This window comes from Podarcis filfolensis (assembly GCF_964270895.1).
Source record: "Podarcis filfolensis genome assembly, chromosome: 14".
Lineage (NCBI taxonomy): Eukaryota > Metazoa > Chordata > Lepidosauria > Squamata > Lacertidae > Podarcis > Podarcis filfolensis.
This window is the reverse complement of record NC_139616.1, coordinates 24847353-24870100: the sequence shown is the minus strand read 5'-3', so window position 1 is coordinate 24870100 and position 22748 is coordinate 24847353. Positions and strand designations below refer to the sequence as shown.

Genomic DNA, 22748 nt, shown 5'->3' with positions numbered 1-22748 from the left:
TCCCCCCATCACATGGACGCACAGAACTGGTCCCAGTCTGCAGCACTGACCACAGAAATTCAGCAGGGAAGCTTTCCAGGAGATGGGGTGATGGCAAAACCTCACCCGCTTATTCTCTGCATATGAGTTTGGCGTGTAAGACACACAAGACCCATCAGAAGAACTGTTGGCCACCTAAAGCTAAAGAGGGTTGTGTTGGTTTTCCCTGGCCCTTCGGTGGCTGCATTGTCCTTTTAAACTCTGCAAAGTTTTACACGTGTGGGAAAGGTTTTGCTTGAGATGACGACCCGTTTGAAAGCAGCGGCGTTAATGGAGCAGCTCGCGAGAGGCTGTGGTGGTATTGCTGCATTTCCCCTCTCCTGGAGCAAGGGGGAGATGCGGCATTTGGCTCTGCTTGGTCTCGCAGGCAACATGAATTTAACAGTTTTACCAAATTCCCTGCTGTCTGTTCCTTCATCAGCGCAACTGATGTGTACAAGCTTGAACATGCACTCTTGTACAGTGGAAAGGCAATCTGTTGCACAGAGAAACAAGTGGCAGGCAGAAGAAGGGGGGTGTTCCTTCCACGGTGCCTTAAGCACTACGACTCCCGGTAGCGCCAGTATGCTTGTAGAAATCTGCCCCTGGTTCCCCTTTAAATGCTCAAGTAGTGATTGTAATCGCAAGGGGAAAATAATCTGGGGAAGGCTTCCCAGTGGGAGGAGAAAGACAAGAACGAGTCCTGACAATGGCTCTTAAGGGATAGCTAAACGACCTCAAATGAAACGTAGCGTTGGAAGGTTCAGATAAAAGAAAACATTTCTCCATGCAGCACATAGTTAAACGATGCCTCTGCCTCCCACAGGAAGCAGTGATCGCTACCAACTTGGCTGGCTTTCAAAAGAGGATTGGAAAGGTTCGTGGAGGAGAAGGCCATTAATGGATACTAGCCATGAATACTATGCTCTGCTTCCATGGCCAGAGGCAGTAATCCTTCTGAATACCAATTGCTGGAAACTGCAGGAGGAGAGAGTGCTGTTGTGCTCAGGTCCACCTTGAGGGTTTCCGATTGGGACATCTGGTTGGCCACTGTGAGATCAGGATGTTGGCTAGATGGGCCTTTCGGTCTCATCCGGCAGGGCTCTGAGCTTCTCATGTCCTTACCCATCCAGATGTGTGGAAGTGAGGAACAATTCTCATTTTCCTGCACGTAGGCACACACCGAAGAATTGATGCTTCTGAATTATGGTGCTGGAGGAGACTCTTGAGAGTCCCATGGACTGCAAGAAGATCAAACCTATCTATGCTTAAGGAAATCAGCCCTGAGTGGAAGGACAGATCCTGGAAGGACAGATCCTGAAGCTGAGGCTTCAATACTTTGGCCACCTCATGAGAAGAGAAGACTCCCTGGAAAAGACCCTGATGTTGGGAAAGATGGAGGGCACAAGGAGAAGGGGAAGACAGAGGACGAGATGGTTGGATAGTGTTCTCGAAGCTACCAGCATGAGTTTGACCAAACTGCGGGAGGCAGTGGAAGACAGGAGTGCCTGGCGTGCTCTGGTCCATGGGGTCACGAAGAGTCGGACACGACTAAACGACTAAACAACAACAACAAGGCACACACATTCAGACTCTGACTTGCAGGTTTGCCGCTGTGACTGGGTGGTAGGAAATCTCTTTGTGGGTAGTAGTGATTTAATACTTTTTGCAAGCCACAATCTATGGTGCAGCTATAGAGTAAACATTCCTCAGGACCTTTCTTTGAGGGAAGCTCAGAGAGGGAGAGGTGGTGGCCAGGAAAAGGAGGCCTTTTCAGTTGTGGCTTCCTATCCGTAGAATGGTCTCTGCCACGAGGCCCATCTGGCACCTTCACTGACATCTGTTGATGGTGATGACTTTGCTGTTGTATGATTTCCTGTGACTGTTATGGGGTAGGGGTTGTTCTGTATATATTTACCAATGGTGTGTGCTTTTGTATGAATGTGTCTGTACCTATGTAATCAATGTTCATGGTTTTAGACGTGTTGCAAATTGCTTGGAGGCTTTTGTGTAAAAAGACACTGACAAGTTACTGTAAATAACAACAACAACAAACCAACATGGATTATGGGAAAGTTGCACAGAGTGTTCATAGAAGTAAAACATTTGATCTGGGATGTCTCTACTTCTGTGACAGCCTCTGCTACAGACTTGCAATATTGCCTCAGACAAATTGCCTATGCCCCCCCTTTCCTCCCCCCATTTCCCTGACTTGAAACTTGCCTCACAGGTGGCTGTGAGAGGCAACAGACAACAGTGAAATGACAGTCACAGTTGAAAATTCCCAAAATAACCCTAATCAGGGAGCGTGCTCTCAAACACTGACAGAGCTCTGCGATTTCCATAGGAGGACTTTATTCACGTATTAATTTCCTTATTAATGAATCTTCTGATCTGATATTTATTTACCAACATGTATGCTTTGGGATTCAAATGAAGATACAACGATTAGGATGGTGGTGTGTTTTTGTGTATGTGCAGGAGTTGCCATTGATTATCAATACATTGATTATTAGCTTTCAGTATACTTTTTGAAAACCATCTGGAGGTCTCTAGGTTGTGGAAAGGCTGGTTTATAGACTTGTATACTGTCTAAATTGCATCGAAAGGCAAAAATGAGCACTTACATCCTCTTGGAAGTGCTTATGGTGTGAAAATATTATCTTCTGGTTTTTTAACACTGCCTGGTAATGGACGCCTGAGATTTATCCCCTTGTGCAAAAGAGAAATACAGCCTGAGCAAATTAAAGTTAATAACTCCATCTTTATGATGTTGAGTTGGAGGCGGCATTAATGTTAAGGTGGCGGTAAAACTGGCAATGAGTTACAGCCCAGATGTTTACAGAAAATGAAACCAGAATTTGAGCCAATCAGTGTGTGCATGTGTGTTTCTTCGTTCCCTATAGTAGCATCTATTTTATTCCAGCTTTCACCAAATTGGCCAAACATTTGTAAGCCAAACATTTTTTTTAATGTGTCTTGGAATAGGTGCTCCCGAGCAGAACAGGTATGCAGCAGGGGGGAGTTTGCTTGCAAAAATATGCAGCCATTTGAGTATTAGGTTACTGATGTGGAAAATTGCTCTGACAGTTATGATATTGTGCCTTTTCTTTTATTAAGGTTTAAAACTGTTGTTAGCTTCCGACATGTCCCCCTCCTCATCCTGTTCCAACTTGTGCTTGGCTTAGCCTGGGATTATAATTGGCTGATTTCAGACTGTTGTCTGTACCCCTTCAGATGGCAGTGCCATTTCTGTGAAGAATGCACATTTTCTGATACTTTCTCTTTTGGGCAATGTGCAGGTCACCACTCAAGAGAGCTAACAACATGACACCTTGGACCTCGCTTCGCATTAAAGGACAAAATACAGTCTCAACCCCTGTGAGATGTATAAAAAATGTGGAGCTTTTGAGTGGATGACTGACTATCCATTTATGTAAAACTCAAATCTGAAAAACAAATCTGAAAAGCCTTCCTTTCATTAAAGGATGATATCTTAAGCTAAAGAGTTGCCTTATGCAATGCTTGGCTAATAAATCCCACTTTCTTTCTACCCTGCCAGAGAGGATACTTTTGTCTCAAAAGATATTCCCCATAAATTACATCTGATTCTGTATACCTCCCCGCTGAATAAGAAAAAGAAATGAACTGCGGATCACATTGCCGAGAGTGATTCTTGAAGACCTTTGGCTGCTGCAGTTGTCTTCCTAAATAATAGTTACTGAAATAATTCCTAAATTACAAATACTTTTAAAAAATGAAGCGCAATTAGCTCATTCTCTATGGACCCTTTTACCACGTGCGCTGTCATTAATTAACATTAGATGTCATTAATGATCAGTCAACTTATGCAGATCAAAGTAAATGTCTGTTGTAGCAGAAATTGAGAAATAAGCGCACGGTTACTAATTATGATGTTGGATCTTTTTTCATAGTTTGGAAACTTTAATTATAAGTGATACGAAGTGGACTTCATAGAGTCTGCTGTGGGTGCTTTGAACACGAACATTTGCTGGCATTTTCTTGCAACCCTTACATAAATCACATCTGAGGCTAATTGAGTATCTCCTTTCAAAAGGTGATGTTTTAACGGACTTTGAAACCTGAAAAGAGTGAGTTCTGTCTGGTGCCAGATGAAAGAGGCAAGAGATTTGGGATTTGCCTCCCCTGTTTGTTTCACTTCTGATTTTTTTTCTTAACAGCCCTGTGGAAAAAAAATATGTTTCAGATCTCTAGGCGGGATACATTTGTGCAGCAGAAATGTATAAGGCAACTCTTCCTTTTAATTAGCAGGCTGTTCTAATACACCTTTTCCCCCAAGCTCCCCTCAGCTCTGAGCTCTGAAATTCCTAAAGTTCACAATACTTTTTTGGTTTCTGAAAGTTCTCAGTGAGGGCTTAGGGAGGAAGAGGGGATTGAGAAGGAAGCAGAATAGGAAAACTGTTAGACACACAAAACCCTGAAGCGTTGTAAGAGACATTAATGATGATTCTTCTTTATCACGTGTGAAGAATGTTTTCATAGTGAAGTAGGAAAGGGTATAAGATCAATAGCATAATTACAAATGCTATTCTCTTTCCCCCACTCCCTGCCTTAATTGCTTTACTTACAAACACAAAAGCTGCATTTTGAAAGTGTGTGTGTCTAATTAACTGTGCCGTTCCGTGACACTGAATTTGCGCCCTCTTCATGGTATTAACGGGAGGGGGGGGAAAGCTACCCAAAACATCTATTTAAACTGCAAAGCAAAGGTATTTTGCTCCTCTTTACCTACCACTTGATCTCCAATTTTCCATCTGTCACTGATTACCCTGCTTTCTGCTTGACTTCGCTTCTTGGAAAGCAGGGGAGAGATTCATCATGCAAAGTTGAGAGGTAAATGGGCAACAGGGCACTGGCTTTGCAGCCTCAGGATGGCAGAAGGAAGAGCAGTTTTATCTAGCCGCTTGGGCTAACAATGGCTGGTTTCCAGTGTTAGCCCTGCTCGGGGTAGAGCCATTGAAATCAATGCCTCTCCAAGCTCTGCCAGGTATTCCAAAGCAGGCACACTTCCCAGTCTGTCTTTGCAGCCAGAGCTTATCATTAAAAATAAAATCTAAGATGCTAGATTCTGTACCAACATTGGGCTCTGGGTCTTCTGCAGTTGCTATGCAAATGGAAGCTTTTGGGGGCTTTCCCCCATCACTGTCCAAGCTACTGTTGTTGTTGTTTAGTCGTTTAGTCATGTCCGACTCTTCATGACCCCATGGACCAGAGCACACCAGGCACTCCTGTCTTCCACTGCCTCCCGCAGTTTGGTCAAACTCATGCTGGTAGCTTCGAGAACACTATCCAACCATCTTGTCCTCTGTCATCCCCTTCTCCTTGTGCCCTCGATCTTTCCCAACATCAGGTTCTTTTCCAGGGAGTCTTCTCTTCTCATGAGGTGGCCAAAGTATTGGAGTCTCAGCTTCAGGATCTGTCCTTCCAGTGAGCACTCAGGGGTGATTTCCTTACGAATGGATAGGTTTGATCTTCTTGCAGTCCAAGGGACTCTCTTCTACCCAGGAGCATAGTTAGGGGTTGGTGAGATTGGCTCCAATTAAGGGTGCATGCCCAGTGGGGCACAAAAACCATGCCTCTTCACTCTGGTGGCTTAGAGCCCATCTGCTCATCTGTGCACTCACTGGGCCACCTGTACGCTGCTTTGGGTGGCTGGATGAGGTGTGCAGGCTCCTCTGGGCACCTTGGCAGAAGAATCTGATTGCTGGCATGGGCCATTGCAGCAGTCCTGTGCAAGGGACAGGGGGCGCAAATACAGCTCCTTGCCAAGGCTGCAAGGTTCGCCTCTTCCAATACCTCCTCTGGGAACTGCTGTGGATCAGCAATCCAAACATTTGTGACCGGAGATCCTGCCTCTCGATAAATGTATTTTATATTTTCTAAGGAAATGTCGGGATTTGTGTTATTTCCATTTTAATTTTTTATGTCATGGAGGTTTCCAAGGCACCTAACACATACAAAAAATGGGTATAATATCACAAAAAAGAGCCACCTAATAACCGAAGAGGAGCCCTGTTCCCACACTGGCCAACTAATGGGAAGCCTGTAAGCACTTTTGTGTTTCCAAGCGATACACAAAAGTGCAACCCTTAATTGTTTCCAAGTGATAGGTGGTCAGAGGTATGCTGCCTTGGGATACTGGAGATACTTAGTACTCTGTCTCACAGTGGCTAACCAGATGCCCGTGGGAAGCCCACAAGCAGAACATGAGCACAACAGCATCTCTCCCCACCTGCCATTTCCAGGAACTGGCTTTCAGAGGCATATTGGCTCTGATAGTGGAGGTAGAACATAGCTATTCTGGTGCTTAGCCATTGACAGCGTTATCCTCCACGACTTCATCTAATCTTTGTTTAAAGCCATCCAAGTTGGCGATTGTCACTGCTTCCAGAGGGAGGGACTCTCATAGTGTAACTATGCACAGACCACACCTGGAATATCGTGTCCAGTTTTGGGCGCCACAGTTTAAGAAGGATGTTGACAAGTTGGAACATTTGCAGAGGGAGGGGGACCAAGATGATCAAGGCTCTGGAAACCAAGCCTTATGGGGAATGGTTGAGGGAGGCAGGTATGTTTAGCCTGGGAAAGAGGAGAGTGAGAGGAGATATGATAGCCATCTTCAAATGTCTAAAGGGCTGGCACATGGAAGATGGAGCAAGCTTGTTTTCTCCTGCTCTGGACGGCAGGACCCAAATCAGTGGATTCAAGTTCTAATCAAGGAGATTCTGACTAAACATCAGTTTTCTGACAATAGAAGCTGTTTGAAAGTGGAACAGTTTCCCTTGGAGGTTGTGGATTTCTCCTTCATTGAAGGTTTTTAAGCAGAGGTTGGATGGTCATCTGCCATGGCTGCTTTAGCTGAGATTCCTGCTTTGCAGGGGGTTGGACTACATGACCTGAGCTTCCAACTCTGCAATTCTATGATTATATTGTTTTGTTCTGTCCTGAATCTTCCAACATCCAGCTTCATCAGTTGCCTTTGAGTTCTAATGTTATGAGAGAAAGAGAAAAAACTCTGTACACTTTCTCTATGCCATGCATCTATTATTCACCTTTTCTCTAAACTAAAAAGCCCCCAATGTTGTAACTTTTTCTGATTGGGGAATTGCAGCAGGAATTCAACCAACCAATCAACTTCAGTTCACAAAATAACTTCATCATTCAGCCTTATTAATACTGGAAGTGAAAAAAGACCATCTTCAGGTTACAGGTCACAATCACTTGGAGACCTATGGAAAAGCAATCTAGCTACTTACTGGGTTTCTGTTGAGGCAGTCTTCAGTTTCTGTCCTTTTGAGCCTATCTTCTTTGAACCACCTGTGCTCTTATATAGCTACAGTACATTTGTAGCACCCAGAGAGTATTTTTCAAGAGTGCCTCAGGGCAAAGTTGGCAAATCTGAAATGGACTAATGATCAGTTTGCTTCTGACTGGCATAATTGAGAAAGCCAATTTGCCCCCAGCTTATTTACTTGTGCTTTCCACCCTCCATCCCCACAGGAAACAGTTTGGGGGGAATATTGCATTCAGATTTCTCTGAATCATTGCAGAGAACTTTCATGTTTGGAGCCTGCTGAAATGAAGAAGGCTTGAGGTAAACAGGAATGGATTTTTGTGTGAGGAAGCACTAAGAGCTCAGTACTCACATTCAAAACAAGATCTCTCTGCACAGAAACTGCTCAAAAGCACCAAGTCCTTTCATGTGAAGTGCAAGTCTTTCGCACATGCCTCCAGTTGGTGGACCTCAGTATTCTAAGAAAGCACAAAGTCAAAAAAAGAAAAAGAAAGCACAAAGTCTGACGCTTCCAAGTTGCAAGATGCTTTGCATAATTCAATAGGAGTGATGCAAGCACATTCTAAAAAACGGGGACACGCCATTTCCTTGTTGGGATGACTCTGATATTGTCATAGACATGACTTCCGACAGTTAAGATGAGAGTGGAGGGATAGTCAGTCAGAAGAGGAAGAAAGAGACTTGCCTCTTTATCAGCCAGCCAAAGGCAGTGGGCTACAACATCCCCTTCTCAGAAGTAGGAGAGACTGCACATTATCAGTACATTGAGAGCAGGCTGGAAGGAGGCCACTTCTCTGAGGAGCAGCCGTTAGTCACCTCACAGGGGAGGGGGAATCTTCGTCAAAGGAAGAGGTGGGATACGACCCCAAGAGTCCCAAGGCTCGCAGAAAAACAAAGGTCAAGGAAAGGCGTCAATCAAAGAAGAAGAGGGTGGGTGCTTTCGTGTTTCCTTGGACTACTGCAATGCACTCTATGTGGGGCTACCTTTGAAGATGACCCGGAAACTACAACTAATCCAGAATTTGGCAGCTAGACTGGTGACTGGGAGCGGCCGCCAAAACCACATAACAGCGGTCTTGAAAGACCTACACTGGCTCCCAGTACGTTTCCGAGCACAATTCAGAGTGTTGATGCTGACCTTTAAAGCCCTAAATGGCCTCAGTCCAGTATACCTGAAGGAGCGTCTCCACCCCCATCGTTCAGCCCGGACACTGAGGTCCAGAGCCGAGGGCCTTCTGGCAGTTCCCTCACTGTGAGAAGCCAAGTTACAGGGAACCAGGCAGGGGGTCTTCTTGGTAGTGGCACCCGCCCTGTGGAATGCCCTCCCACCAGATGTCAAAGAGAAAAACAACTAGCAGACTTTTAGAAGACATCTGAAGGCAGCCCTGTTTAGGGAAGCTTTTAATGTTTAATAGACTATTGTATTTTAATATTCTGTTGGAAGCCGCCCAGAGTTGCTGGGGAAACCCAGCCAGATAGGCAAGGTATAAATAATAAATTATATTATTATTATTATTATTATTTTCACAAACACATACATTTATATGCACACTTTTTACCCAGACTTTCCCTGACCCATAAGGTCAGACTACTGTTTTCCAGGAAGCTTTTAATGTTTAATAGACTATTGTATTTTAATATTCTGTTGGAAGCCACCCAGAGTATCTGGGGAAATCCAGCTACATGGGAGGGGTATAAATAATAAATAATAATGATAATTATTATTATTTCCTGTTGGAGGCGCAATTTGAGCTGAGATGCCTCAACTTCATCTTGATGGATGGTCGCTTGTGTGAGCGGCTCTGAGGTTAATAACTGTATACAATAAATCTTCTTGTAAATACAACTATTGTGTGCTGATTATCCAAGCCAACAGCCTGTCAGATCCTGCCAGATATCCTTTTGGAATGTGTAGAACAGAGGTGGGCAACCTGTGACTTTCCAGCCTTTTCTGCCATCATCCCTGGTCACTGGACCATGGGCCTCTAGAGAGCCACAGGTCCCTCACGCAGCAATGTAGAAAGAGATGGAAAAAAATATTATTTTTCTGGGTCCATCCATCCATTCCAGAATCAACCCCCCCCCAGAGGAGATATAGCTAACGTGGCACCCTCCAGCTGTTGTTTGACTCCATCTCCCATCAGCTCCAGCCAGCATGGCCAATGGTCAAGGATGATGGGAGTTTGTAGTCGAAAACACCTAGAGGTAAGTGGTAGGCACTTCAAGGTAGTGTTTGGTTTCATTGTAATTTGTTTTATTGTTACATATTTTGTATGGTTTGTTTCTATGAACACCACTTAGAAATGTGAATGACTACATGGTATAGAAATGCCTTAAATGAAATAAATACATCAGGCTGGAGGAGGCTGCTTTATGGTCTGGGAACATGATCAAAAGTTAATATGTGTGTGTGTACACACACCTACACAAACACACACATACACAGACACTCACATGCACAAACCCTGAGCTTCCTGCTGTGCTTTCTGGCCCTTGACTTTTTTCAAAGCAATCCTCCTGCTCCCCTACCAACAGAAACCTAGAGAAAATCCAAGCTGCATCTCTTCACAGTTTCATTTCCATTTTCCTTCTTAGGGCCATTATTGATGTGAGAGGCGAACTGAAGGGAAAGTGCCCAGAGGTTGCTTCTTTCCCTTTCCCTTTTGTAACGAATGTTTCTTTCTCTTGAAGGAGGACAGTTAGTCTTTAGTGTGTTTTATGGACGAGAGCTGGGCGGATGATAAAGCATAGGCTTGGCATATGACCCTGGTTGCTTTTTCAGCTTGGCAGAAGGAACGACCCTTTTCTAAGGCAGCGCAGCAGAGAGGAATTTCTCCGAAGCCCAGACAGAAGAGGGAGGTGGGAAGGGGGGCTGAGAACGATATTAATTTTTTAAATATTGTGTGCTGTCTGCCCCTATGAATGTTTGCATGGAAGTGAAGATGGTTTTCACAACTAGATAAGCCTCTCTAGGGGATGCGTGTGGCACTGTGGGTTAAACCACAGAGCCTAGGACTTGCCGATCAGAAGGTCGGCGGTTCGAATCCCCGCAACAGGGCTCCCATTGCTTCGACCCTGCTCCTGCCAACCTAGCAGTTCAAAAGCACGTCAGAGTGCAAGTAGATAAACGGATACTGCTCTGGCGGGAAGGTAAGCAGCGTTTCTGTGCACTGCTCTGGTTCGCCAGAAGCAGCTTAGTCATGCTGGCCACATGACCCGGAAGCTGGCTCCCTTGGCCAATAAAGCGAGATGAGCGCCGCAACCCGCAACCCCAGAGTCGGCCACAACTGGACCTAATGGTCAGGGGTCCCTTTAAGCCTCTGAAGAATTGCAGTCTTATTTAGAAGATCTTGCACACTGCCTCCCTGATCGATCATATTTCCTACAGTCCCCCTGGTCAAAGTTTTCCACAAAGTGGTTCTGTCACCTGGGCAGTCCACACCATTCAGCTATCAGGGCCATGCTGTGATGCCAAAGTAAACCAGGGGCAGCCAATATGACAGTCTCTAGATTTCGTGGGGTTACAACTTCCATCAGTCCCAGCCAGCATAAGAACATATGAAGATTCTGATAGATCATATCAAAGGGGGGCTATCTAGTCCAGCATCCTGTTCTCCCAGTGGCCAACCCAGATGCCTATGAGAGGCACCAATGCAGAACCTGCATGGCCCAGAAGGCAGGGATGATGGGAGTTGTAGTCTACTCCTGCATTAAACAATGGTTTTTAGCACCAAGTGTTCATATTGCAGAAGTGATGGTCCCTCAAGACAACTTTTAAATGGAGCCGGTACACACATTAAGCTGCCCACCATCAGGCAATTGGAGCACCCATGGAAGGGAAGATTCCCTTTGTGTAGGAAAGCAGCATGTCAAGGGGAAAGCGCAGTCGAAGCCTGCAGCTATTGGGTGTGCAGGGAATCTCTTAGGGGAGAAATGAAACTTGGAGGGTGGGGGGTAGGAGGAAGGAAGGACTATCCCACTTGCAGCTGTAATGGCAGTATAGGAATGGCATTCGAGGAAATCAAATCAAGTTCTACCTTGTTTTGAAGACTGATAAGTCTGGAGATCTTCTTGCTACTGAGATCTGCTGATATTCCACCTAGCAGGGCTAATGTTAGTGTCTGGTCCAACAGTCTTGAGGTGTTTTGCAACAGGGCCCTGTTCATCTCCCTCTTCCCCTCTATTTCTTAAGCGTTTGCTTTTATTCTCCGTACAGAGTGTCTTTCCCTCTGAGAGGTCGTAAATTCGCACCTGTATGTATAGGTTAGTTTATAGAATTTTTTAAAATTTAAATTTGTGCCATTCTATGGATCTAGGAATGCCCTTGCCACTTATAAACCGTTTCCTAAAAAATATGGGCAAAAACATTGTCAAGTCAAGGGGAAGAATCAGTCGTATTTATAAGTTCTTGACCCTCTTTCTGCACAACACAGATGGTGTCCCAGGAGGCCTAGCAGATGCTAAGAGTTGTCACTCTGAACCTGCAGACGGCTTCTGAACCCTCCACGGACCACCGTAATTAAATCTGAACACACCCACCGGGAATTGGAAGTCACCTGGAATGAATCCCATGCTGTGCGGCTGTTTGCTTTTGAAAGATATCTGCAGGGCAGTTGTAAAGATGGTTTTCTGCCAAGGTTTTGCCAGGCAGGGAGGTGCTTTGGGGAGCTGGGGGGGCATATGGGGGATTAAAACGTACTGCCTTGGGGGAGAAGGTCTGCTGGCAGTTTGAAAACGCAGCGCCAACGGAAGCACTGAGATCATAAATCCAGAAATAATAAAACCAGTAGGGTGGCAACCTGTCTTGTTTTAGATTGGACCAGGCTGATTTTTGTGCCAGCTGACTTGCTGCTAACTGCTCTGGTTTATTTTTAAGGTTAGAACTCCTTGTGAGGGAAACGGGAACATATTTGATTAATATAATTCACATTCAGCAGAATATTGGATGTATTTCTCCTTCAGAAGAGGTCAGGGACCAGCAGTAGAATTATCATCCTGTGATCTGTGCTTCCCTTTGAAAAGTACCTGGGAGTTCCCTTAGGGATTTCCCACAATGCCTCAGAGTGATGCTGCAGCAAGGGGGCATTTTGGAAAATTGTAAGGGTTATTTCCCCCTGGGCACTTTCCCATTTCACAGAAGAAAACTGTGAAGAAAACTTCTAAGACTCTCCCCGCTCCTACAGAAAATAAGCAAAACACTTTTACATACCTACAAAGCAGCACAGATTTTAAAAGAAACAAAACAAACAGGCAACACACCCTAAAAACAGGCATCCCCTCAACAAAATAACCACAGGCACAAAACCATAACCCTCAACTTAAATAAATAGGAGGGGCAGGAGCCCTTGACAGGCACCAGAGGGCACAGGGGTATCTATGAACATCACATTAGGGATGCCAGGTTATATACCACCAGTTCATGTTCAACAAAACACAGTGGTGCAGAGCACAGTATATTCAATAAAATATCAGACTGCATAGGAACACATGAAGCTGCCTTATTGCTGACTCAAAGCATTGGTCCCTCTAGTTCAGTATTGTCCACACTGACTGGCAGTGGCTCTCCAGGGTTTTAGGCAGGAGTCTCTCCTAGCCCTACCTAAAGATGCAGCTCGGGGTCAAACTTGGGATCTTCTGCATGCACAGCATGTGTTCCACCACAGAGCTATGGCCTCATAGAAACAGTAGGAAATGATTCAAACTGAGTGTCTGATCCAAAGAATAAAAACCCTAAACAAGTGCATTGTCCTATCCTTATGAAAAGGTCTCCAAGAGACACCCAAAAGTCAGGAGCTAGCAAGGATTCACTCATTCATGTTATTTGTATGCCACTTTTCCACACACAAGGGACACAGGTGGCGCTGTGGGTTAAACCACAGAGCCTAGGACTTGCCAGTCAGAAGGTCGGCGGTTCGAATCCCTGCGATGGGGTGAGCTCCCGTTGCTTGGTCCCTGCTTCTGCCAACCTAGCAGTTCGAAAGCACGTCAAAGTGGAAGTAGATAAATAGGTACTGCTCCGGTGGGAAGGTAAACGGCATTTCCGTGTGCTGCTCTGGTTCGCCAGAAGCGGCTTAGTCATGCTGGTCACATGACCCGGAAGCTGTACGCCGGCTCCCTGGGCCAATAAAGCAAGATGAATGCCGCAACCCCAGAGTCGGCCACACTGGACCTATGGTCAGGGGTCCCCTTTACCCTTTACCCTTTCCACACACACATACACACACACTCTCTCTCAAAGCGGCTTACAACAAAGACACAAGGATGCATTTCAAACAAACACTACAAAACAATTACATGATAACATAACAGAGCAATGACATAGTAACAATTTCATAATGATCTAGCACACAAAAATCTAACAACATACAAAAATCTATATTTCAGTACTATAAATATAGTAAGATTACCTAAGCTGCCTGTGGCATAATAGCAGAAATAACAAGGGAGGATGTCTGCTGAATCTCTGCAGCACTAAATGCCCATCTTCTAGTGAAAGCCAGTAGGTCCTCTGTAACATGGGGTACAAGTAACAGCACTCCTCTGGATGATCTCAGTGATCCAGCTGCAAAACAAAGGCTCAGGCTTCAGCATTCACTGGGAATGGTTTAGGTTAGTCTGCATCTCTCACTACTCTGACTGCTTCCTGCTTCTTGATATTTTTGACATATTAATTCGAAGGAACTTGCCCACCAATTTTTCTGATGGATTGTTGTCACCCTGCCCTGTTACTGGAAAACTAGGTGCTTTTGCTAATAATTTCCTGGAAAGAAGCCCCGCCTTTGGGAGAAACAATGGATAATAAATGAGTTAGACGTTACCGGAGATGAAAGATGAGTGAAATTATGCAAAATTAAATTGCAATAGGTGTCGGATCCAGTTGTGTTTCTATTTGTCATTGCATCCCTGGAGTAGCTTATGAAAATTAAAGGCTGGTTCTTGGAAAGGGGAGACCGCCATAAGGTGTTGACAATGAATGTCAAAATTCAAAAGCTTCAGTGTGATCCAGAGGTAACAACTGGAGCCAGTTCAACACTGGAGCTTTCATCAGTGGCTTGCCTAATCAGGTATAGGGACCCTCAGGCCTTCCAGGACTCTCTGTCTAGCCCCGTCAGGAATGAGCCAGCTCCAAGCGAAGGTTTGCAGCCAAATGCAGAAAGCAGCCAGGAACAGGGAGGCTTTGATGTTGGTCAGGCAGGAGAGAGCTGGCAGCTGTAGAATTCGGCTCTTCCTGACCTTGACGGGCGGGCTGATAAGACAGTAGCTGAGAGCAGGCTAGAACACAGCCAAAGCTCACCGGAAGCTCAAATAGGCATGAATAGACAAGGAGACAGTTCGTCAGAAAAGGGAGAGGCTGGAGCTAATCTAATAAGTCCGAGGAGTCAGTGAATGGGAGGGCTTCTAGATAGGAAGCAAAACAAGAGATACAAGGGGCGTTGGTTCAATATATTCTGTAGACACTGGAAGGAATCTTCAGAAGGGTCATCTTGAGTAATGATGCTGGAGGCTTTGTTAGAGCTGTCCGGAGCTATCTGTTTGTTTTTGCAATAAATCCTCCTTTTTAATTACCTACACTTACTGTGTTATCAAGCTGGGAAGCTGGACTCCTGTCAGGCCCTCAGGACCCTCCCTAGGCCCCCTCCCTAGGCCATAACTCTCTGGCCACACCACCTGCTCTCCATGGCATGCCCCTCATCAGCCCTGCTTTGCACCCTCCTTGAGTGCTTGTACTTGGCTGGAATGTGTCCTTGAACTCTGATAATGCTTCCTGCTTGCCTAGATGTGTGTGTGTGTGTGTGTGTGTGTGTGTGTGTGTGTGTGTGTGTGTAAACAACCCTACTGTAAAAGGTAAAATTAGCATTAATTGCTAAGCCTACGTCTGCTGCTGGTCCCACCCGCTAATAGCATGTGGCCCGTAGAAGGTTGCACAGGAAATAATGTGGTCCACCATTTAAATAGTATTATAACTTATCCCACAGACTTAAAAGTAGGTGCAAAAATGCCCACGTTGGCCCATCCACACTATCATTTGTCCTGTGATTTCTAGTATTTTGTATCGCTCTGTTACCATGGGTCTGAGAAAGGTGGGGTTTTTCAGTTGCTCTGCTTTCCCTGGGAAAGCCTGCTGAATTGTGACAAATTTCAATCCGCAACAAACCCGAAGAAAAATTTGTCCCTCTTCTGAACTGGTCTTGAAATAGTTCCTGAACTGACTTCTGTGTGCTTTTCCGTGAGTGTCATTGGGGACGGTCTGCTTCCATCTCCTTTCCCATGCTACCCCTGCAGAATACTTTTTCCAGCATCAAGCACTTCTGGTTTTCTCAGCATGCTCATTTTTTAATTTTTAAAAAAATTCCCCCTGTTTAGCGCTCGTATTATAAAAAATTCTGATCAAACAATATACGTGCAAAATATGTGTGCTCCCACTTGTTTGTTTTGATTGGTTTTGATGCTTCTAATCACGACTCACTCATCTTAGGAGTCTCATAATAACAGAATCCAGCTTGTCTCCCTTTTGAAGAGAGCCAGTTCACAATAATGTTGTTTTGAGTAAATGGGGTTAAAGTGAAAGTTCAAAGACAGCCCTGGGTTGCTGTAGGAAACCCTCCCAGCCTCTGGTTGAGGAAAGAGGTCATTAGTGAGCAGTAAGCTATGCTGTGATTCGGCGGTTCATTATCTCATATACAGAAACCTTGAGAGAGGATGAGTATTTAAGACTCTCTTGCACAACTCTGTGGTTTTCTTGGTCATTAGTCTTTGAGCTTGAGTTTGGTTTTAATGTATTCTTTCCTCCACGGACAACTCGGTGCACCTGTACTCTGTTTCTCCAGCAGCAATTTCTTTGAAATTGGGCAAGGAGGAGGATTATGTCTCCCACTCCATCCGAAAGAATCTCACATTCCTGATCCATTTTCATAAAATGTCTTTGGGAATTTAGTGCTTAATGTCCAGAAATCTTGATCTGATTTAAATTACAATCTTGGGAGTTCCTCTTGAAGAGTCGAATGAATTCATTAGCATTAAAAGTCAGGGAAGAAAAATATTAATTTGTACTTCTTTAATGCAGTGTCTACTCGCACACCCTCCAGACTTACATATTCCCCCAGTATCCTTTGACATTTTTGGGATAAGTAGAAATATGCATCTCCTACTGAATCATGCAAGCATCTGAACGCAGGGACTGTTGTGGATCGGCAGCCAAAAGTTGGGTTTTAATTCACTTGCTTTTCTTGCCTACCTGTGGCTTTAAAACAAGTAACTACTTTAAAATATTTATTTAAATATTTATTTATCATGTGTATTCCCTGTTCTTTAGCTTCCAAACTTCTTAGTATACTGTACTACATTGGATACAACCCAATGAAACTAAGGGCTTGTCCATACTTTGTTTGCTCCTCTGCTTCACCCCAGGAAAACTGATGGTTTAGCACTGAATCGGAGCAAACAGCATATAGATTTTCCCAAGGATTGCCATTTGTTCTGATTTATTGCCAAAGAGCAGGTTTTCCAAGGGAAGGCAATAGGGCAAAGACAAAACTGCTCGGATCTGTGATGTCCAGGCACGGGACAAACAGAGGTATGGTTGAGCTCTAAGTTAAAGTCACTTAGCAGTGTATGGGTTGTTTTGGTGGAATATTGCACAAGGGAAAAGACTAACCAGATATTGTTGTGCAGTTGAGTTATTGTTGGAACGTGCAAGAGAGCAACCCTGACATATGATGGGACAAGGGAGAAATTTGACTCAGTTCACATTTAAAGACAAATCGCCTAATCTGTGCCTTCTGAAACAACACACGAACCAAAATGCAGCTGTCTTCTGAAATTCACACATCTCCAAATTTTGCAGTGCAGTTCTCTAGCCAAGTACAAAAATGCATATAGACTGGGGTAAAGTGTTCATATGAATGTATATATTAGTGAAGACAACATACAAAACTGTGTTATGTGCTGGGCAAAATGGTTTTGAAAACCTGTGCATATTAGGGAAAATTGCATACAAATATTAGGAGAGATACACACTATCTATTAACTTTCTATACCCTCCTTCATTTGAGGATTACAGAGCAGTTTACAATATAAAAAACTTAAATGCATAACATAGTAACAAAACCAATACTGCCCCGCAGTTTAAAAGGCCATTTATTATTTAATTAACCAAAGGTCTAGGAGGCTAGAAAGTTACTGGCTGATTTTCAGAGAGAGCCATGTGGTCTAGTCTAACCCATCTCTTAAGGGATTGAAATGAGAACAGAATGTGGGGACTGGGAACTCCTCTATGCTTTCCTGTAGTCCTTGGATGGGCTACAAAGATCCGCAAACAGTCAGTTCTTTGCTTTATGCGTATAGTCCCCCTTCTCCATTCTACAATAACTAATATATCCTAGTTCTGTGTGGAAAGTTGGTTTAAAAGGTTTGAAATAAATAAATAACTGGGAATGTGGCTCACCATTGCTTCTTTCAACCTGAACCTTAAAGTCACTCTTCAGTCTATATAGGGCTCTTCCAGATGTCTCTTTCAGTATGCATTCATGATGATTTGTGCTTGTGATGGTACTGGGAAGTTCCTACACTATTTCAATTTCAACACTGTTTGTGCCTGCAAAAGTTCTGAGGCAGACATACTGCTTCATTTCCATTTTCTGCATGTCCCATAATTTCTTGCTGAAATCTTTTAACTTCTTATACCACAAAATGTTCTGGTTTATTTTTTGTTCTGCTTTTGTTGGGCAGCAGCCCGCAAGTGTCCCTTCAGACAGCAGTAATGTAATAGCACTGGGAAAGCATGGCAAAACATCTAATAAAACAGAATGATGTGTGGACAGTCCAGTATAAACCCATCACTAATGCAGTATTATTACATTAATGACATGTTGCAGAATATCCTCCAACAGCCTCCCTCTAATTTGGAGAGAGCCCTAAATGTCTGTCCTGATCTTCCTTATTCTTGTTTCCTAGCTTTATTCCCCATTCCTTACTCCCCCACTTTTTAAATATTTAACCTGAATGTGATAGGAAATGCTGATTAGCTTTTGCATTTGAAAAATCCTCATTTTGGTCATCTGGTCGCTGGTACATCCAGCATAATTTCACTCTGGCATTACTTGAGCAAATATTTGCAAGTAGGGATTTCCTCCGTCAAGACACCTATCTACACCTGTTTTTTAATTCACTTCTTCTCCTTCCCTTTGTTCAGCTGTGTATTTCTCTCTCTGCAGTTTCTGAAGGACGTCTGAAAAGCCTGCAGAGTGGTTCTTTTTCTTGCCAATGAACTCTGAATACTTGATGGATTCATAGCCACAAGGGATTTACAGCACACTGAGGTGAGACTGTTAAAAACTTGCAAATTCAACTTTTAGTTTGCTTTTTGTTTTGTTTCAGTTAAACAACATAAACAGAGCTTACTTTGGACATATTTGACAGGTGGCCAATCTTTCCATTACAGGGGTTATTACAATAACACTATAACAATGAACTAGTGCTTGAGTTAGCTGTTTATTGTTACCCTTCTTCTCTGTGAATCCTTTCCCTTTTTTGTCATGTCTTTTAGATTTTAAGTTCATTAGCAAGGACTGGGTTTTTTCCAATGTAAATTCCCCCCCCCCAAAAAAACCCCTTTCAATAAATAAAGTGAAACAAAGTAAGGCACAATCAGATTTCGGCTGCGATTCAGGAGAAAAAAAAGGCCTTGTTTTCACTGAGGTGGTAAACCTTAGGACGGTGGCTAGGCTGAGGCCCATGGAAAACCCTGACATACTGATTTTCTATATCCAAGGAATCTTTTTGTATGAAGTCTTTTTAACCCCAGCCCGCCATCTGAAGTGACAACAGCCTGACAAGAGGTTGACCACTTCAGGTCAAAACTGGGCCAAAGGATGGGCCAGAGTGAAGCAGTGCCTGAGAGAAAAGTCTTGTTCTGAGGAAAAAAATTCACAACATGATGTGTTTTTGTTAATTATAGCTGATTGGGTTGTGTGTTCCCATTATCCATCACATCACTTCCAAATGGTTAGGCCTCCTTTCTCTCTCTTTTAACTTTATTACCTCAGCTTTCTCACTGACACCAAGCCATTCATTGCCAGTTTCATTATAACGGGATGAAAATACCTTCTCTCCACTAACCCACTAATCTTAGTGTTCATCTTAACATTTCTACTAAGTTACCATCCTTTCCTCCCTCCCTTAGGATTGATTTTATTTTATTTTTTTGCTCATGCCTCTTCTTGCTACAAAGTGCTTTGTGCATGAAATGGCAGCCGCTCTGGATTTTAGCTTTCTGAAGTTTCTTGACAGAGAGAGACTTGGTCATTTTTGCCTTACTTTGTTATTGATTTTAATAATATTTCATAACTGATCAACTTAGCATACCCCAAGCAAGGCAGCTCCTATACCGTTATAAGCATGAGGAATAATTACACTTGACATTAACTCGAGACAACCGTGTTTCTTGACATCACTCTGGGAGTGATTGTTGCATATCCATATCTGAAACAGAAGAAATAAAATCCCACCAAACAGAATTGAAATGTTCAGGGCCCTCTTTTCCCTTGGAAGCATGTAGTTATGTGTTATTTTTCCTGCAATGGCAGGAGCCCATAAGGAAATATTCAAATTATGTAGTGCTTTCCAACGTTGCACTATGGAAATCTAGGCAGCTACCAGCATCCATGTAAGAAGATCTTTGGTTTAAAAAAAAAAAGGCCTTTGGTCAGTCTACATGTTCAACAAAGAAAACTGAGGGAAAGCATGTATAGGTGTTTTAATTATTTTAGTTATTTCTTGGTGCCATTTATGCATTGCTGACATGGTATCTGGCGTCAAAACATAGACTTGCTGCATTTTTTGACTAGCTCCTCCAGCTGCCTCTGTTGACCTGGTGCCCTGCAAATGTTTTGGACTCCAACTTGCATCAACTTCAACATTATGTTAGCTTTGGCTGATTGGAGTTGTAGGCTAAGACATCTGGAGGGTCGCAAGTTGTGGAAGGCTTGTTGAAGTAATACAATGCTTTTCTATGGTGAACATATTTATTTATTTATTTATTTATTTATTTAGACTATTTCTATAAAAGGTAAAAAAAAAAGGGTAAAGGACCCCTGGACGGTTAAGTCCAGTCAAAGGTGACTATGGGGTTGTGGCACTCATCTCGCTTTCAGGCTGAGGGAGCTGGCGTTTGTCCACAGACAACTTTCCAGGTCATGTGGCCAGCATGACTAAACCGCTTCTGGTGCAACAGAACACCGTGATGGAAACCAGAGCACACAGAAACACCGTTTACTTTCCTGCCACAGCAGTACCTATTTATCTACTTGCACTGGTGTGCTTTCAAACTGCTAGGTAGGCTGGAGCTGGGGTCACAGGAACTCACCCCGTTGTGTGGATTTGAACTGCCAACCCTCTGATCGGCAAGCCCAAATTCTAAGCAGCGTATACAAAAGTAAAACAACAACAGATGTTACAAAATGTGCAGCAAAACTCTTAATGCAAGCTACTAATAAAATAGACAATCTCAATTCCTTCTCTGTCCGCTTTCTCCATGCCACACATAATTTTATAGACCTCTGCCATATCACCTGTTCCTCGCTTTTTCTCTGCACTAAAAATTCTCAAGTGCTACAGTCTTTCCTCATAGGGGAATTGCTCTAAGGACAGTCCTGCCACATTGCATCCTAAACACCAAAGATGTGTAAGGACCTTAAAGGGTTGCATGCATCCCCTGCAAAAACCTGTGAGGCTCTGGCTTGTCCTCCAGAAGGAGGGAAACTCTATCCCTGGGGGCACCATCAACCATGCCGTTTGTCATTTGTATTTTGTATTTTGTGAATGTAGAACATCATCGAGATCCCTGGGAGTGAATGACTACAGAAAAGGGAGAAACCCAGTTCTTGTTTTGATATGAACCTACCTAATTCACACTTTCAAAAAAACTACCCCAAGCACCACACCATTTCTCTGAAATTTTGCAGTGTAGTTCTTCAACCAACAATGTGTTTATCAGGGGAAAGTGTTCATAAAGTGCATGTATATATGTGAATATAACTTTAACTTGCATAAGGGAAAATTGCATACAAAAATGTGTATAATAGGAGGAAAAAATAGTATATATATTTTTAATTGCAAGCTAATGGGGGAAATGTAACAAACTAAACTTAAAACATAGGGGGAAATGAGAAATGGAGGGCAACTTGTAACTGGCAGATTCAGCCATCATTAATTGCAATGGCAGGGAGCTGCAGTCTATCTCTCAGGTACAGTATATGATAGCCCTTAAAGCTTTATGTCGAACGAGAACTTTCTAAAATGGTGCCTCAAAAGCAAATGGATTTCTTCTCTGAACTCCGTAATAAGTCCTGAAAATTCAATTGATTTTCTGTCAATCAATCATAATCTGTAGTAGCCATGTTTTGGAGGCAGATTTGGCAGCCTTGTGCTTGACACTTGCAAACTCCGTTCAAATTAACAAGAGCTGGTTTCTGTCTTGGGTGAGTGTAGAAGTAAGCTATTAAAATGCCTCAGTGGTTCACTTTAAGGAAATCTTTTTTTTTTAAAAAAAAAATGAGCATAGGAATTGCGGAAAGAACACATTGCTAATGGAGAAAATTAATGCCAACAGATGCTTTGGCCTTCAGTTTTCTCTTTTCTTTTTTTTTAAAGCTTTGATTCCTGACGTGCTGGGTAGCACATCTTTTAGGCCGAGAGATGATAACACTCCAACTCCAATACTCTAACCACTACACCAGACTGGCATAAAATGTACCAGAAGCTATAACTGGTTAATTATGATACTAGGAAGCAATTGTTTGTCTTAATGCTTTTCTCTCCTTTGCTTAGAAGCAGCGATGATGTTCTGCCTCCTCCTGTGGTGGAATCTCAAAGTCCTTGCCCTGTCTCTCCTTCTGAAAACCACCATCTCCTTAAATCCAGATGACCCAAATGTTTGCAGCCATTGGGAAAGGTAAAATGTTGCTCCCTCGCAGATTTAAAAACCTCTGTATACCACTTCATTTGTAGAGCAGTTCTCAACATAGTTCGATACAAAACTGGAATAAAAATGTTGTCAAGACACACTGAGCCTTCCTTGGGCAGAGAATTCCACAGACCCACAGTTGAGGACCCCCTTCTCAGTCACAATCCACCTCATTTTTGAGGAGGACCTTGAGAGCAGATCTCCCATTGTAGAACAGTGTCCTCTTATGAACAGTGCTGCAAGATTGGAGGCATGCCTGGAGGAGTTTAGTTTGAGTTCTCTCTTGTGTGTGCACTACCTGCCTTCAGAGGAGTCTCATTTCCCCAGCTGTGGTTGTGCTGTTGTCCCCCTGGTCAAAATGCTGATAGAGATCTTGATATGAGGAATGCAGTCAAGGAACTGTTATCATTGTGGGTGACTTCAACAATCCTC

The 22748-nt window shown here is 43.5% G+C and overlaps 2 protein-coding genes and 1 long non-coding RNA gene across 9 annotated transcripts in view; 2 read left to right on the top strand and 1 right to left on the bottom strand.

Annotated features, from left to right (window-relative positions):
• The window catches only part of LOC310749660 (tigger transposable element-derived protein 1-like), a 462962-nt gene that overhangs the window by 117946 nt on the left and 322268 nt on the right, over positions 1 to 22748 (bottom strand). The gene's annotated exons all lie outside the window — the stretch shown is intronic.
• Positions 1 to 22748, top strand: part of MEGF11 (multiple EGF like domains 11) — a 331350-nt gene that overhangs the window by 60759 nt on the left and 247843 nt on the right. For all 7 annotated transcript variants that reach the window (XM_083586294.1, XM_083586295.1, XM_083586293.1 and 4 more), the window contains exons 2-3: positions 18568 to 18672; positions 22181 to 22304. In XM_083586294.1, coding sequence (XP_083442420.1) covers positions 22189 to 22304 — 116 coding nt within the window. In that variant the 5' untranslated portion in view covers positions 18568 to 18672; positions 22181 to 22188. The remainder of the gene's footprint in view (positions 1 to 18567; positions 18673 to 22180; positions 22305 to 22748) is intronic.
• LOC310749843 overlaps positions 1 to 22748 on the top strand; it is a 313237-nt gene that overhangs the window by 42646 nt on the left and 247843 nt on the right. The window lies entirely within an intron of this gene.